The following is a 12,155-nucleotide window of genomic DNA, read 5'->3' on the forward strand; positions in this document are numbered from 1 at the left end:
GAATCGAACAAAACATTAACATTGTGCGTTATTTATTCAACGATAATTTGTTAAATCGCATTACGTGCCATATCGCTTATTAAACCGTGAAAATAACAAATATGAAATTAGCGTAAATCTAGGTTTCTATGCCACACTAATGTACATGTTGGTGTATATCTTTTCACTCAATCCGCCGCGTACGTATGCGGCGGATTTACTCCGCGAAAGTACGCGAGGTTAAAACAGACTCGGCATCATTGCTTGGATCAATGCTGCGTGTCTCGGCGATACGCCGCGTGAACACTTGACACGGCCGCCGCTTACTAAATTTCTGGCCGTGGCTTAGCCGCGGATTATGTTTGTTCCGCGTTGGCTGTACTGTAGAACTAACATCATAATACCGAGATCTTTTGTGGTATTTTTAGCGAGGCCGTTTTTGGAGAAAACCCGAGCTATTGTCATAGCCAGCTCGTCCGCCGTAGGCGTCGTGCTAAAACCTTAACATTGGCTCTAAAATCAAAGTCCTTCCACCTACAACTTTGAAACTTCATATGTAGATGCACCCAGGGCTCGCGCTGTTGTTCGCCATTTGCGAACATATTGAGAATTTGGCTCAAGAAAAATCCGATTTGCAAAAATGCTAAAATCTCGTAAAATTTCATTGAAAACAGCCGCCATTTTAACCCAAAACTGGTTTCTATATTTTTCTCTTTGTTTCGATGAAAGGAAAGTATTCGCAATTTGAACAGTGTCAGTGAACGAAAACCGGTCTGCATCTGTATCGAGACATCGCTTGACCTTATTGTTATTGGAAGTGCACATGGTAGCTGGCAAATCAAAACTCAGAGCTCGCTTACACATGAAATGATGTTGTTGAATGAAACGTAAAAATGGGTGGAGCTTTGACTACACAGTTAATATTGTCTGCAAACAAAATAGCGGCCGGTCGCAAATGTCGTATTATAAGATTAAAAATGAAAATAAGCGTGACAATAAATTAATTATTTCCAAGCTGACTATCGAACTAAATTAAAGAGTGATAATTAAATAATTAGTTCTATGTCATTGATGTTACAACTTTCTGCCGATTTTCGATTGAAATGAAAAGGTGATAATTGATTAGTTTGATCGTTTTACTCACACACTATGCTAACTAACAGTGGTATTTTTTAATCAAAGGAAAACGTGAAAAACACGCGCGGTTTAATTGCAATTAAAGTTACGAATTTGTAACACATAGGAAGAGTAATTCATATCGTCTACAATATAAATGGAAGTAACCACTTTGTCCGTACAGTCGCTAACATGGCTTCTTTAACCTTAAAGCATCCTTTGGACTAAAATGAGGCTGAACAAACAAACAAAAGAATTAAAACACAAAAAACTAGAGCATTCCAAGATTCATGGAAAGTTGATAATAATTGGCTTCGCTTTGAGAATGAATCAAAATCAATGTACTGTAACCTATGCATTAAGGTGCAGAATTCCAACACGTTCACTGTAGGTTGCAATATCCTGAAAAAAGACTCGGTGACCAAACATGCAAAGTCTAAAGGTAAGATTTTGAAGATGAGAGGAATTTTAATTTGAAATTACTTTGAAATTCTATTAGTCTAACTATATGTATATATGCAGATTGACTATGTATTTATTTTTTTTTATTTTTTTTTTTTCAGATCACACTCATGCCGTCGATGCCAGCAAGCAGTTGGTGTTTATGAAGTCCGCAATGAAGCATCAGCAGAAGCTGCCAAGAGGTTGTTAGTATCCCCAGTGTCTACAGTTGATTGTGAACGAGGGTTCAGTAGGCAGAATGTAATCAAAACTGATCCAAGAAATTGTTTGACTGTAAAAAATTTGGAACATCTCATGAAAATCTCAATTGAAGGAAAAGACTGCAAAGATGTTGACTTTAAAGTGATCTACAAGCTGTGGGCTGGTAAAAAACAGCGCAGAATAATAATGAAATAATAATGAAACATGTCATGACTTTGTTCTCTGTATATAGCAGGATTTGTTTGCAATGTATTTTGTGAATGAAATGTATGCTTGTATTTTACATGCCATTCATCATATTGTTAAAAATGTGCTGTATGAAAATATCTCAATTACTATGAAAATTGTGATGTGATGTATATTATGATATGTGACATGTGCTTGTTGTCATTAAAAGATATATGAAAAATCTATAGTACATATTGTTATTTGAAACAAACGAAAACTAGTTGGCAATAGGCCCAAAACGCACCACAGACAATCTAGGATCCAAGTTAATTTTTAGCTCATCTATTTTTTGAAAAAAAATTATGAGCTATTGTCATCACCTTGGCGTCGGCGTCGGCGTTGGCGTTGGCGTCAGCGTCCGGTTAAGTTTTGCGTTTAGGTCCACTTTTCTCAGAAAGAATCAATGCTATTGCATTCAAACTTGGTACACTTACTTACTATCATGAGGGGACTGGGCAGGCAAAGTTAGATAACTCTGGCGTGCATTTTGACACAATTATGTGCCCTTTTTATACTTAAAAAATTGAAAATTTGGTTAAGTTTTGCGTTTAGTTCCACTTTTCTCAGTAAGTATCAATGCTATTGCATTCAAACTTGGTACACTTACTTACTATCATGAGGGGACTGGGCAGGCAAAGTTAGATAACTCTGGCATGCATTTTGACAGAATTATGTGCCCTTTTTATGCTTAGAAAATTGACAATTTTGGTTAAGTTTTGTGTTTAGGTCCATTTTATTCCTTAAGCATCAAAGCTATTGCTTTCATACTTGCAACACTTACTAACTATCATAAGGGGACTGTGCAGGCAAAGTAATGTAACTCTGACTGGCATTTTGACAGAATTATGTGCCCTTTTTATACTTAGAAAATTGAAAATTTGATTAAGTTTTGTGTTTAGGTCCACTTTATTCCTACAGTATCAAAGCTATTGCTTTCATACTTGCAAGATTTATGAACTATCATAAGGGGACGGTGCAGGCAAAGTTATGTAGCTCTGACTGGCATTTGGACGGAATTATGGGCCCTTTATACTTAGAAAATTTAAAATTTGGTTAAGATTTATGTTTTGGTCCACTTTACCCCTAAAGTATCATAGATATTGCTTTCATACTTGGAACACTCACAAACTATCATAAGGGTACAGTAAAAGGACAAGTTGCATAACTCTGGTTGTCATTGTTATGGAATTATGGCCCTTTTTTGACTTAGTAACTTTTAATATATGGTTAAATTTTGTGTTTCGATCCACTCGAAGTATCAAGGCTATTGCTTTCAAACTTCAAATACTTACATGCTATCATGAGGTTACTGTACCTGGCAACTTGAATTTTACTTTGACCTTTGAATGACCTTGACTCTCAAGGTCAAATTATTAAATTTTGCTAAAATTGCCATAACTTCTTTATTTATGATTAGATTTGATTGATACTTTGATGAAACTACTCTTACCTGACATACCACAATAGACTTCACCCAAACCATCCCCCGTGCCCTCCCCCCCCTCCCCCCTCCCCCCCCCCCCCCCCGATTTTTTTTTTTTTTTTTTTTTTTCGCTTTTTTGGAAGATAATGTAATAATAAATGTCCACAACCCCACACTATACACCCCTCTTCACTCCACTCCTCCCTCCTTTGTGATTGAAAATGATAGTCCCTTCACCTATAAAAAGAAAATAGATGAGCGGTCTGCACCCGCAAGGCGGTGCTCTTGTTTTTGGGTGGACCCCCCCTTGATCTGGGTGGCTCAAAGATATTTTGGGCCAGCGCTAGCCCTGATGCACCTTGATGAGTTTTACACGCCACACCCATTTTTGGATCACAAGGTCAAATCAAGGTCACTGTGTCCTCTAATATCAAACTTTAACATGGGCTCTAAAATCAAAGTCTTCCACCTACAACTTTGAAACTTCATATGTAGTTGCACCTTGATGAGTTCTACATGCCACACCCATTTTTGGTCACTAGGTCAAAGGTCAAGGTCACTGTGACCTCTAATATAAAACTTTAACAAAAACCTTAACATTGCCTCTAAAATCAAAGTGCTTCCACCTACAACTTTGAAACTTCATATGTAGATGCACCTTGATTATCACATGTAAAACTGCTTTCTGAGACAGAATGGAAATTAAGTCACAAAATATTAACATGTAATCAGAACTTACAGGGCACAACTCAAATGCCGTGGGAACAGCGATAATGTGAGAATACAGATGCCGACTATAATGTTTGACTCTCTGATAATACTCCTTTAATTGACGTTTTGGCATAATGCCTTTATCAAAACAATGGAAATTATATGTTGACTACATTTTTATGTCTTTACTGCACAATTCAAATAACAAAGAAAATTTTAAACGATAAAGGCATTATGCCGCTACGTCAATTAAAGGAGTATAATCAAAGAGTTATAATTATTTAATATCCCTTAGTATAATTCAACTGAGCTATAATGTTTTGAACAGGAAAAAAAAAGCATTTTGATAAATCGGCGCTGCCACATTCTGATCTTCTGTCATCTATAATAGCATCATCTTGTCAACATTATTGTGGTCAAGAGAATGTATTTCACTCCTACATGTATGAAAAGTTACTTTATTTGTGTGTTTTTATATCAGGGCATCCTTTGCTGGCCTCAAAACCTCATCATGCCACTGTTAGACAAGCAGAGTTTCACTCCAGTGGAACGTTAAATAAAGAGGACTATTACAAAGTGCTTGGGGTCAATAAAGATGCTACGGCCAAAGACATAAAGAATGCATATTATAAGGTAAAGTATATTGTTGTCTGTGTGTGTAGCTGTGAATTGTGTTATACACATGTTTGCCATTATATTTATTTTGTTAGTTTTTCATCTCTCCTTATCACAAAGTGCTCAAGGTAAGCTATTGTGATCACCCTATGTCTGGTTTACACTGTGAGTTGTTATTTTTTAGCTGTATAATCTTGATGAAACTCAGAATGTTAATCTGGACAATATCTGGGTCATGTGAGTTCAAAACCTTGTTAACCAGAACAAATCTTAGGAAAACCTTGTTATGGCATAAGATGCCAAAAGTATGACTCAATTTAGGTAATCTTGGGCAGAATGTTTATTAAGTCAATATCTAGGTCAAATATTACAAATATCTTGTAACCCACTCTAGAGGCTTCATTTATAACTCAATATAAATGAAATTGGTCAGAATGTTTATCTTAAATTAATTTAGACTGAGATCAAATCTGGCTTGCATTCGTCCACAAACTAGGTCACCAAAACAAATGTTCAAAACACCTTCCTTCTACTCTAAAGACCATATTTATTACTCAAACTTGATTACACTCAGATTGTTTATATGACATTTTAATGCCCCCCTTCGAAGAAGAGGGGGTATATTGCTTTGTTCATGTTGGTCGGTGGGTCGGTCGGTATGTCGGTCCGTCCACCAGGTGGTTGTCGGATGATAACTCAAGAACGCATACGCCTAGGATCATGAAACTTCATGGGTAGATTGATCATGACTTGCAGATGACCCCTATTGATTTTGAGGTCACTAGGTCAAAGGTCAAGGTCACGGTGACCCGAAATAGTAACATGGTTTCCGGATGATAACTCAAGAATGCATACGCCTAGGATCATGAAACTTCATGGGTAGATTGATCATGACTTGCAGATGACCCCTATTGATTTTGAGGTCACTAGGTCAAAGGTCAAGGTCACGGTGACCCGAAATAGTAAAATGGTTTCCGGATGATAACTCAAGAATGCATACGCCTAGGATCATGAAACTTCATGGGTAGATTGATCATGACTCACAGATGACCCCTTTTGATTTTCAGGTCAAAGGTCAAGGTCACGGTGACCCGAAATAGTAAAATGGTTTCCGGATGATAACTCAAGAATGCATACGCCTAGGATCATGAAACTTCATGGGTAGATTGATCAAGACTCGCAGATGACCCCTATTGATTTTGAGGTCACTAGGTCACAGGCTTTTTCCGCCCTATGCCACGGGTCCGAAATTCGGCCCCATTCCCAATGCAAATCTGGTTGTTTTTTTCCCAATTGAATTTTTGTTTTCCCAATTCCAAAAAAAAAAAAAAAATATATATTTTTTTTTTTTTTTTTACCTTAAAATATATAAGTTAACCTGATCCAGTGTAGAAAATAGAAAGTGTTGCATAATTAAATTATCTGTTGCCTTGAATTTGTTTAAAAAACTGTAAAATATGTTAATGATTATTTAAGACTTTCCTTATTTTCGTCAAAATCCGGCGCTTCGCACGATTTTTTTCACCTCAAAAAGGCCAGGCCTTTTCCCCGAATTCAGATTAAAAAACCTGCACTTATCTCACATGTTCATAATACTTTGTAAAATTTTTATAATAAGTTATCAAATTGTCGTTATTTACCAGTTAACGGCTTCTTGAAAATATAAGAAACACTATTTACATGCAATAATTTTTCCCAAATGAGCCAATTTTGCGAATAATTTTTTTCCCAAAATGGGGGTTTTCACGACGCGAAATTCCCAAAATTCCAGTGTGGCGTATTCCCAAATTGGAGCGGAAAAAGCCTGGGTCAAAGGTCAAGGTCACAAACCCGAAATAGTAAAATGGTTTTGGATGATAACTCAAGAACGCATATGCTAGGATCATGAAACTTCATAGGTAGATTGATCATGACTCGCAGATGACCCCTATTGATTTTGAGGTCACAAGGTCAAAGGTCAAGGTCACGGTGACCCAAAATAGTAAAATGATTTTCAGATGATAACTCAAGAACGCTTTTGCCTAGGATCATGACACTTCATAGGTACATTGATCGTGACTCGCAGATGACCCCTATTGATTTTCAGGTCACTAGTTTATTCTGTTTTCACACTGTCCAGTAAAGAGACTTACAAATTGAATGTTTGACACATGTTCATTCATAATGATGTATAAGCCTTTGTTTCTGTGCCAGTAAATACTTTGTTTATGGAAATGATGTGAGAATTCAACATTTAAAAAACCAATGTAATATGATATGTAATATTATATGCGACAGGACAGTTGTGATTTGCTGGGTCAATTCTATTTAGCTTGACCATCCAAGTGGTTGATAGCTTTGACAAACTGATGGTCTGAAACATTGAGAAAATGTCACGATTCACTGACAATAAATCAAACATGTAATTCTTGCTACGCAACTTGCATTTAATTTTGTCAATTCAAATTATACATAAAAATATAATTAATTTTTAATCTGCTTGTTAATTGAAAAACAGCAACACAGTTTGTATGTATAAAACAATGTTAATACATAAATAGGATCAAGCATATTAAAATATCAACTTAGATTTAGTTTCCTTTACTGTACAGGATTTGTAAAGTTAGGTTAATATTTGTGTATTGAACAAAAATAACAACAGTGTAAAGAAAAGTTAATTTGGGGATGTTCTATCCAAACCCTGAGAGTTCAGATTTCCTCAAATGCCAAGCAAAGATTGTAAATTTCAACCCACTCCTCTGGTTAGTTTTCAGAGGCACATATAATTAACTTTTGAGCTTAGTGTCTCATTTGTACATGCATTACTGTATTAACTCCAAATCAACTAGTACAAGTGGTAGGCCAGTATTACATGGACTGGTGTTTACTGTTTACACAGTTTCACAACCCCATCTGATACTGGTCAGTATCTTGGCAAGTGGCCAAAGTTGGGAGTGGAATTAATGGTCTATTACATAACTGACTTCTGTGTGTGGTAAACACATGATACTGGTCATGTGGTCAAGTTGCACTTGTATACATTTGCCCAATACACAACACTAGCCTTGGCTATTTTTAATCAGATTGCATTGCTATCTATGGTGGTCATTGACTAGGGGAGTTAACTGCTATAAATAACATGTTTCATTACCATTAATAAATAAAACATTACAAATTGTGTGCACGTTTCACATATTGTCAAATAAGTCAAAATGTGTGAAAAGAATCCAAAAAATCAAAGACTCAATCATATAATGGATATAATTGATTAGTATAGGTCCTGATTGGTTTTTGCACTATTAATTGGATACATTTCACAGGTCATTGACATACAGTGACAAAAACATATTCACACAATGGCTGTCACTACAACGGAGAGCCCATATGGGGGGCATGCATGTTTTACAAATAGCCCTTGTTTAGAATGAGTTTAAATTTCTGCCGCATGCTTCCAAAAACTTAGGTCACCAAGTAAAATCTGTCAAAAACTTTCTGGCCACTGTTATAACTCAATCTTAATGAAACTTCTATAAAATGTTATTTTTACAAAATGTATGCCAATTAAAATCTAAATACAGTGAAAACTCTCTTTACGACCACCTCGGTATTCCGACCAACTCGCTAAGTCGACCACCATTTTTCAGTCCCGATTTGTTCCTTCTATATTTCAATGGTCGTTACACTCACTAATCCGACCAACCCGCTAATCCGCTATTACGACCACTTTAATCAGTACCAATTATCGATATTGTTCTTAATTGACACCCGCCAAACGACCAGTAATTTTCACACCTTACTTGATCTGATGTTGTGGTACTATCGGGCTTGTGTACGAAGCCATTCTGACCCAATTAACCACAATTAACGACAACGGTTTTTGGCATCGATTTGCGACACAGGTGTTAGATTTTCGGCACTTGTTATAATTTTTAACCCTTGATTGACAATTAGCTATTATTATTATTGAGTCTTTGATGGGTAAATTGTTAGTTGTTTGGTACACACTTTAAAGATTTATTACGGCGAATAATTTAACAGTTAGGATATTTGAGTAACACGGTTTTGTTCGTGATGGATATAAAAACCGACTTTTATACCATTTCGTTAGTCAAAATGGATAAGCGAAAACGGAAAGAGTTGTGTTTAAAAGAAAAGATTGATTTGATCGACGCAAGTGATGGGAAATCTCAACGACGATTTATTCGGCATTGGAAAGACTCGGTTTCAAGCTATTCTAAAAAGAAAATCTCGACTTTTATTCGACAAAATGCTAAGCAGACGACAATTGACTCATTCGTTAAGAAAACATCAAGGATCTTGATGAAAAGTACATATACATGTATTTACACTTCTTTAATGAACAACTTGAAATACTATCTTTGTACAATGTATAAATACAATGTATAAACGGAAGACTGTTATATTGTATGCAAACAGATAAAAGTTCAGTGAATATTTACGTTGTTGTAATTATATGTCCATCAAATTCATGAAAACTCAGAATTAAGACCACCTCGCTATTAAGACCACTTTTGAAAAGTCCCACAAGTGGTCTTAATAGCGAGTTTTCACTGTAATGTGCTTCTAAGAACTAGATCAGTTTTATAGAAAACCCTTGATACCAGTTTTTGGCCACATTTATGACTCAATCTTTATGAAACTTGGTTAGAATGCTTATCTTTACAATGCTTAGGCCAAGTTTGAATCTGGACTTGCATCCAAAAAGTAGGTGGACAGGTAAAATCTTAAAAGTCAATCTCATAATCTGGGTTTATATGGTAAAAAATAAGATCACCTGGTCAAGTGTTCAGCTTATAGTAACAGTGATATCAATAGACGCAGAATCCTGCGTTTTGACGCGAGCAAATTAAAAATGACTCATTTTTGACGCAACCCTTTTTTCTGCCGTGCGTCATTTTGACGCATCGAAAATTTGACCTGTGCGTCAGTCAGTTAACATCTCGAGTTCCATGGTAATAAATCCTGCTGTGCTTCAAATTGAAATTAATGTTTCAGTATTTGAAACTCGGTCTATAATCGAGGGAATACCCCAGGCGTAGTTTATCTTATCTCATCTCTTCCAATACGCATGTCACCGTCTAAATAGTGCGTGCGCACTAACTGGGTAATTAGCAGCAGTGATTACGTGATAATTGATTGACCATCCGATAATTGCAGGTTTTTTTGCAGACTTTGCAGATGACACGGTTAAAGAAAATCGGCAAAAGTAATAAAAGAAAAAACAAATTGATCAAAGGTCTATTAATTACGTAGATCCACTAGTCAGTCTAGCGAGTTTAGTCAGTTTGTTAATCCACCGATAATTAGGAGCAACATCCATCTTATATAAACTGGAATCACAGTTCATTTTTTATACTAACAAGTCATAATACTACACATAAACATTGAGAAAACACATATCCTTGATTAGATATAAATTATCCGAGTAGAATTAAATTGCTACGTCATGACCTTTGACATTGTAAATGGCGGACGTATTGTAAATTAACATTCAACCCGCGTTCAATTCAAAACTGGCGATTCAAATTGCAAGTAATGGTGATTCAATAATGGAGAAAGCATTAACTGGATTTAACAAACATTTGATAAGGTTTGTTAAACCAGATACCGGTAACAACAAATTTTGGATTATTAAAGTTAAACTACTACAGTAAGGCATTCTTAAGTGTACATATTTCGGACATGTATAGTATTCGGATGAACAGTAATAGATATACTAGATGTTCCATGCATTTAGATTGTGTTTTGTAAAAAAGCTATCATAAGGATGATGATAATATAATGACGATAATTATGTGATGAAAAGGTGATACCGGTACATATCTTAAATTACTTTAATTTGTTAAAAGACTTAAATGTGTTATAAGGAAGTAGATCTAAATGTACTAATTCATTACAATATGTTGTGTTATGTATAATGGATTGTTATTTAATAAAGCAGGATAACTTTTTAAGATATTGTGTTACTCTTAGAGCATATTTTTATCTAAAAAATTGAATAATACAGACAAAAACACAATTAATGCGCTTCAAAATTGACCCCAGCATTTTTCAATTTGACTCCTCAAAATTTCAGTCCAGGGGTCATTGACTCCTGGTTTTTAATCTATTGGAATCCCTGAGTATATTTGAATTGAGGTAAGTGCTTTTAAATGGGTCATCATTGCCTCGTTTGTCTAAAAGCACTGACATTTTCTTTAGTTTTTATGCTCCCAGAAAATGATCTCTTACATATTTGGCATGTAGGTACCTTGCATGGACCTCCACCTTTTGATGAGGTTTGAGGTCACTGGGGTCAAGGTCACCAAGGCTAATAATAGATTTTCCGTCACACCTTTGTTACAGTTTCTCATAGCACCTTCAATATTTTACTGATCTTTTACATATTTGGCAAGTAGGTACCTTGCATGGACCTCTATCTTTTGGTGAGGTTTGAGGTCACTGTGGTCAAGGTCATGAGGCTAGTAATAGAATTTCTCAAGGTCAAACAAGGGGAGCATCCATCGTTTTCAACTATACTTGTTTTTAGTTATTTTTATGTCCCCCACTATAGTAGTGGGTGACATATTGTTTTTGCCCTGTCTGTTGGTTGGTCTGTTGGTTGGTTGGTGGGTTGGTTGGTCTGTTTGCGCCAACTTTAACATTTTGCAATAACTTTTGCTATATTGAATATAGCAACTTGATATTTGGCATGCATATGTATCTCATGAAGCTGCACATTTTGAGTGGTGAAAGGTCAAGGTCATCCTTCAAGGTCAGCAGTCAAATATATGTGGCCAAAATCGCTCATTTTATGAATACTTTTGCAATATTGAAGATAGCAACTTGATATTTGGCATGCATGTGTATCTCATGGAGCTGCACATTTTGAGTGGTGAAAGGTCAAGGTCATCCTTAAAGGTCAGAGGTCAAATATATGTGGCCCAAATCGCTTATTTTATGAATACTTTTGAAATATTGAAGATAGCAACTTGATATTTGGCATGCATGTGTATCTCATGGAGCTGCACAATTTGAGTGGTGAAAGGTCAAGGTCATCCTTCAAGGTCAGAGGTCAAATATATGTGGCCCAAATCGCTAATTTTATGAATACTTTTGCAATATTGTAGATAGTAACTTGATATTTGGCATGCATGTGTATCTCATGGAGCTGCACATTTTGAGTGGTGAAAGGTCAAGGTCATCCTTCAAGGTCAAATATATGGGTCAAAATTGCTCATGTAATGTCACTTCTGCAATATTGAAGCTAGCAATTTTATATTTGAAATGCATGTGTATCTCATGGAGCTGCACATTTTGAGTGGTCAAGGGTCAAGGTCAAACGTCATATAGGGGGACATTGTGTTTCACAAATGCATCTTGTTCATGTTTAACAAAGATAATCATGTTCTGCAATAAAATGATGTTATGATGTTTGTCA

At 35.8% G+C, this 12,155-nt stretch overlaps 1 protein-coding gene across 2 annotated transcripts in view; it reads left to right on the top strand.

The window, feature by feature from the left end:
• LOC127877519 (protein tumorous imaginal discs, mitochondrial-like) overlaps positions 1 to 12,155 on the top strand; it is a 55,947-nt gene that overhangs the window by 19,444 nt on the left and 24,348 nt on the right. For both annotated transcript variants that reach the window (XM_052423454.1, XM_052423455.1), the window contains exon 2: positions 4,602 to 4,753. In XM_052423454.1, the coding sequence (XP_052279414.1) occupies positions 4,602 to 4,753 (152 nt within the window). The remainder of the gene's footprint in view (positions 1 to 4,601; positions 4,754 to 12,155) is intronic.

Source organism: Dreissena polymorpha, chromosome 4, assembly GCF_020536995.1.
Source record: "Dreissena polymorpha isolate Duluth1 chromosome 4, UMN_Dpol_1.0, whole genome shotgun sequence".
NCBI classification, from domain to species: Eukaryota; Metazoa; Mollusca; class Bivalvia; order Myida; family Dreissenidae; genus Dreissena; species Dreissena polymorpha.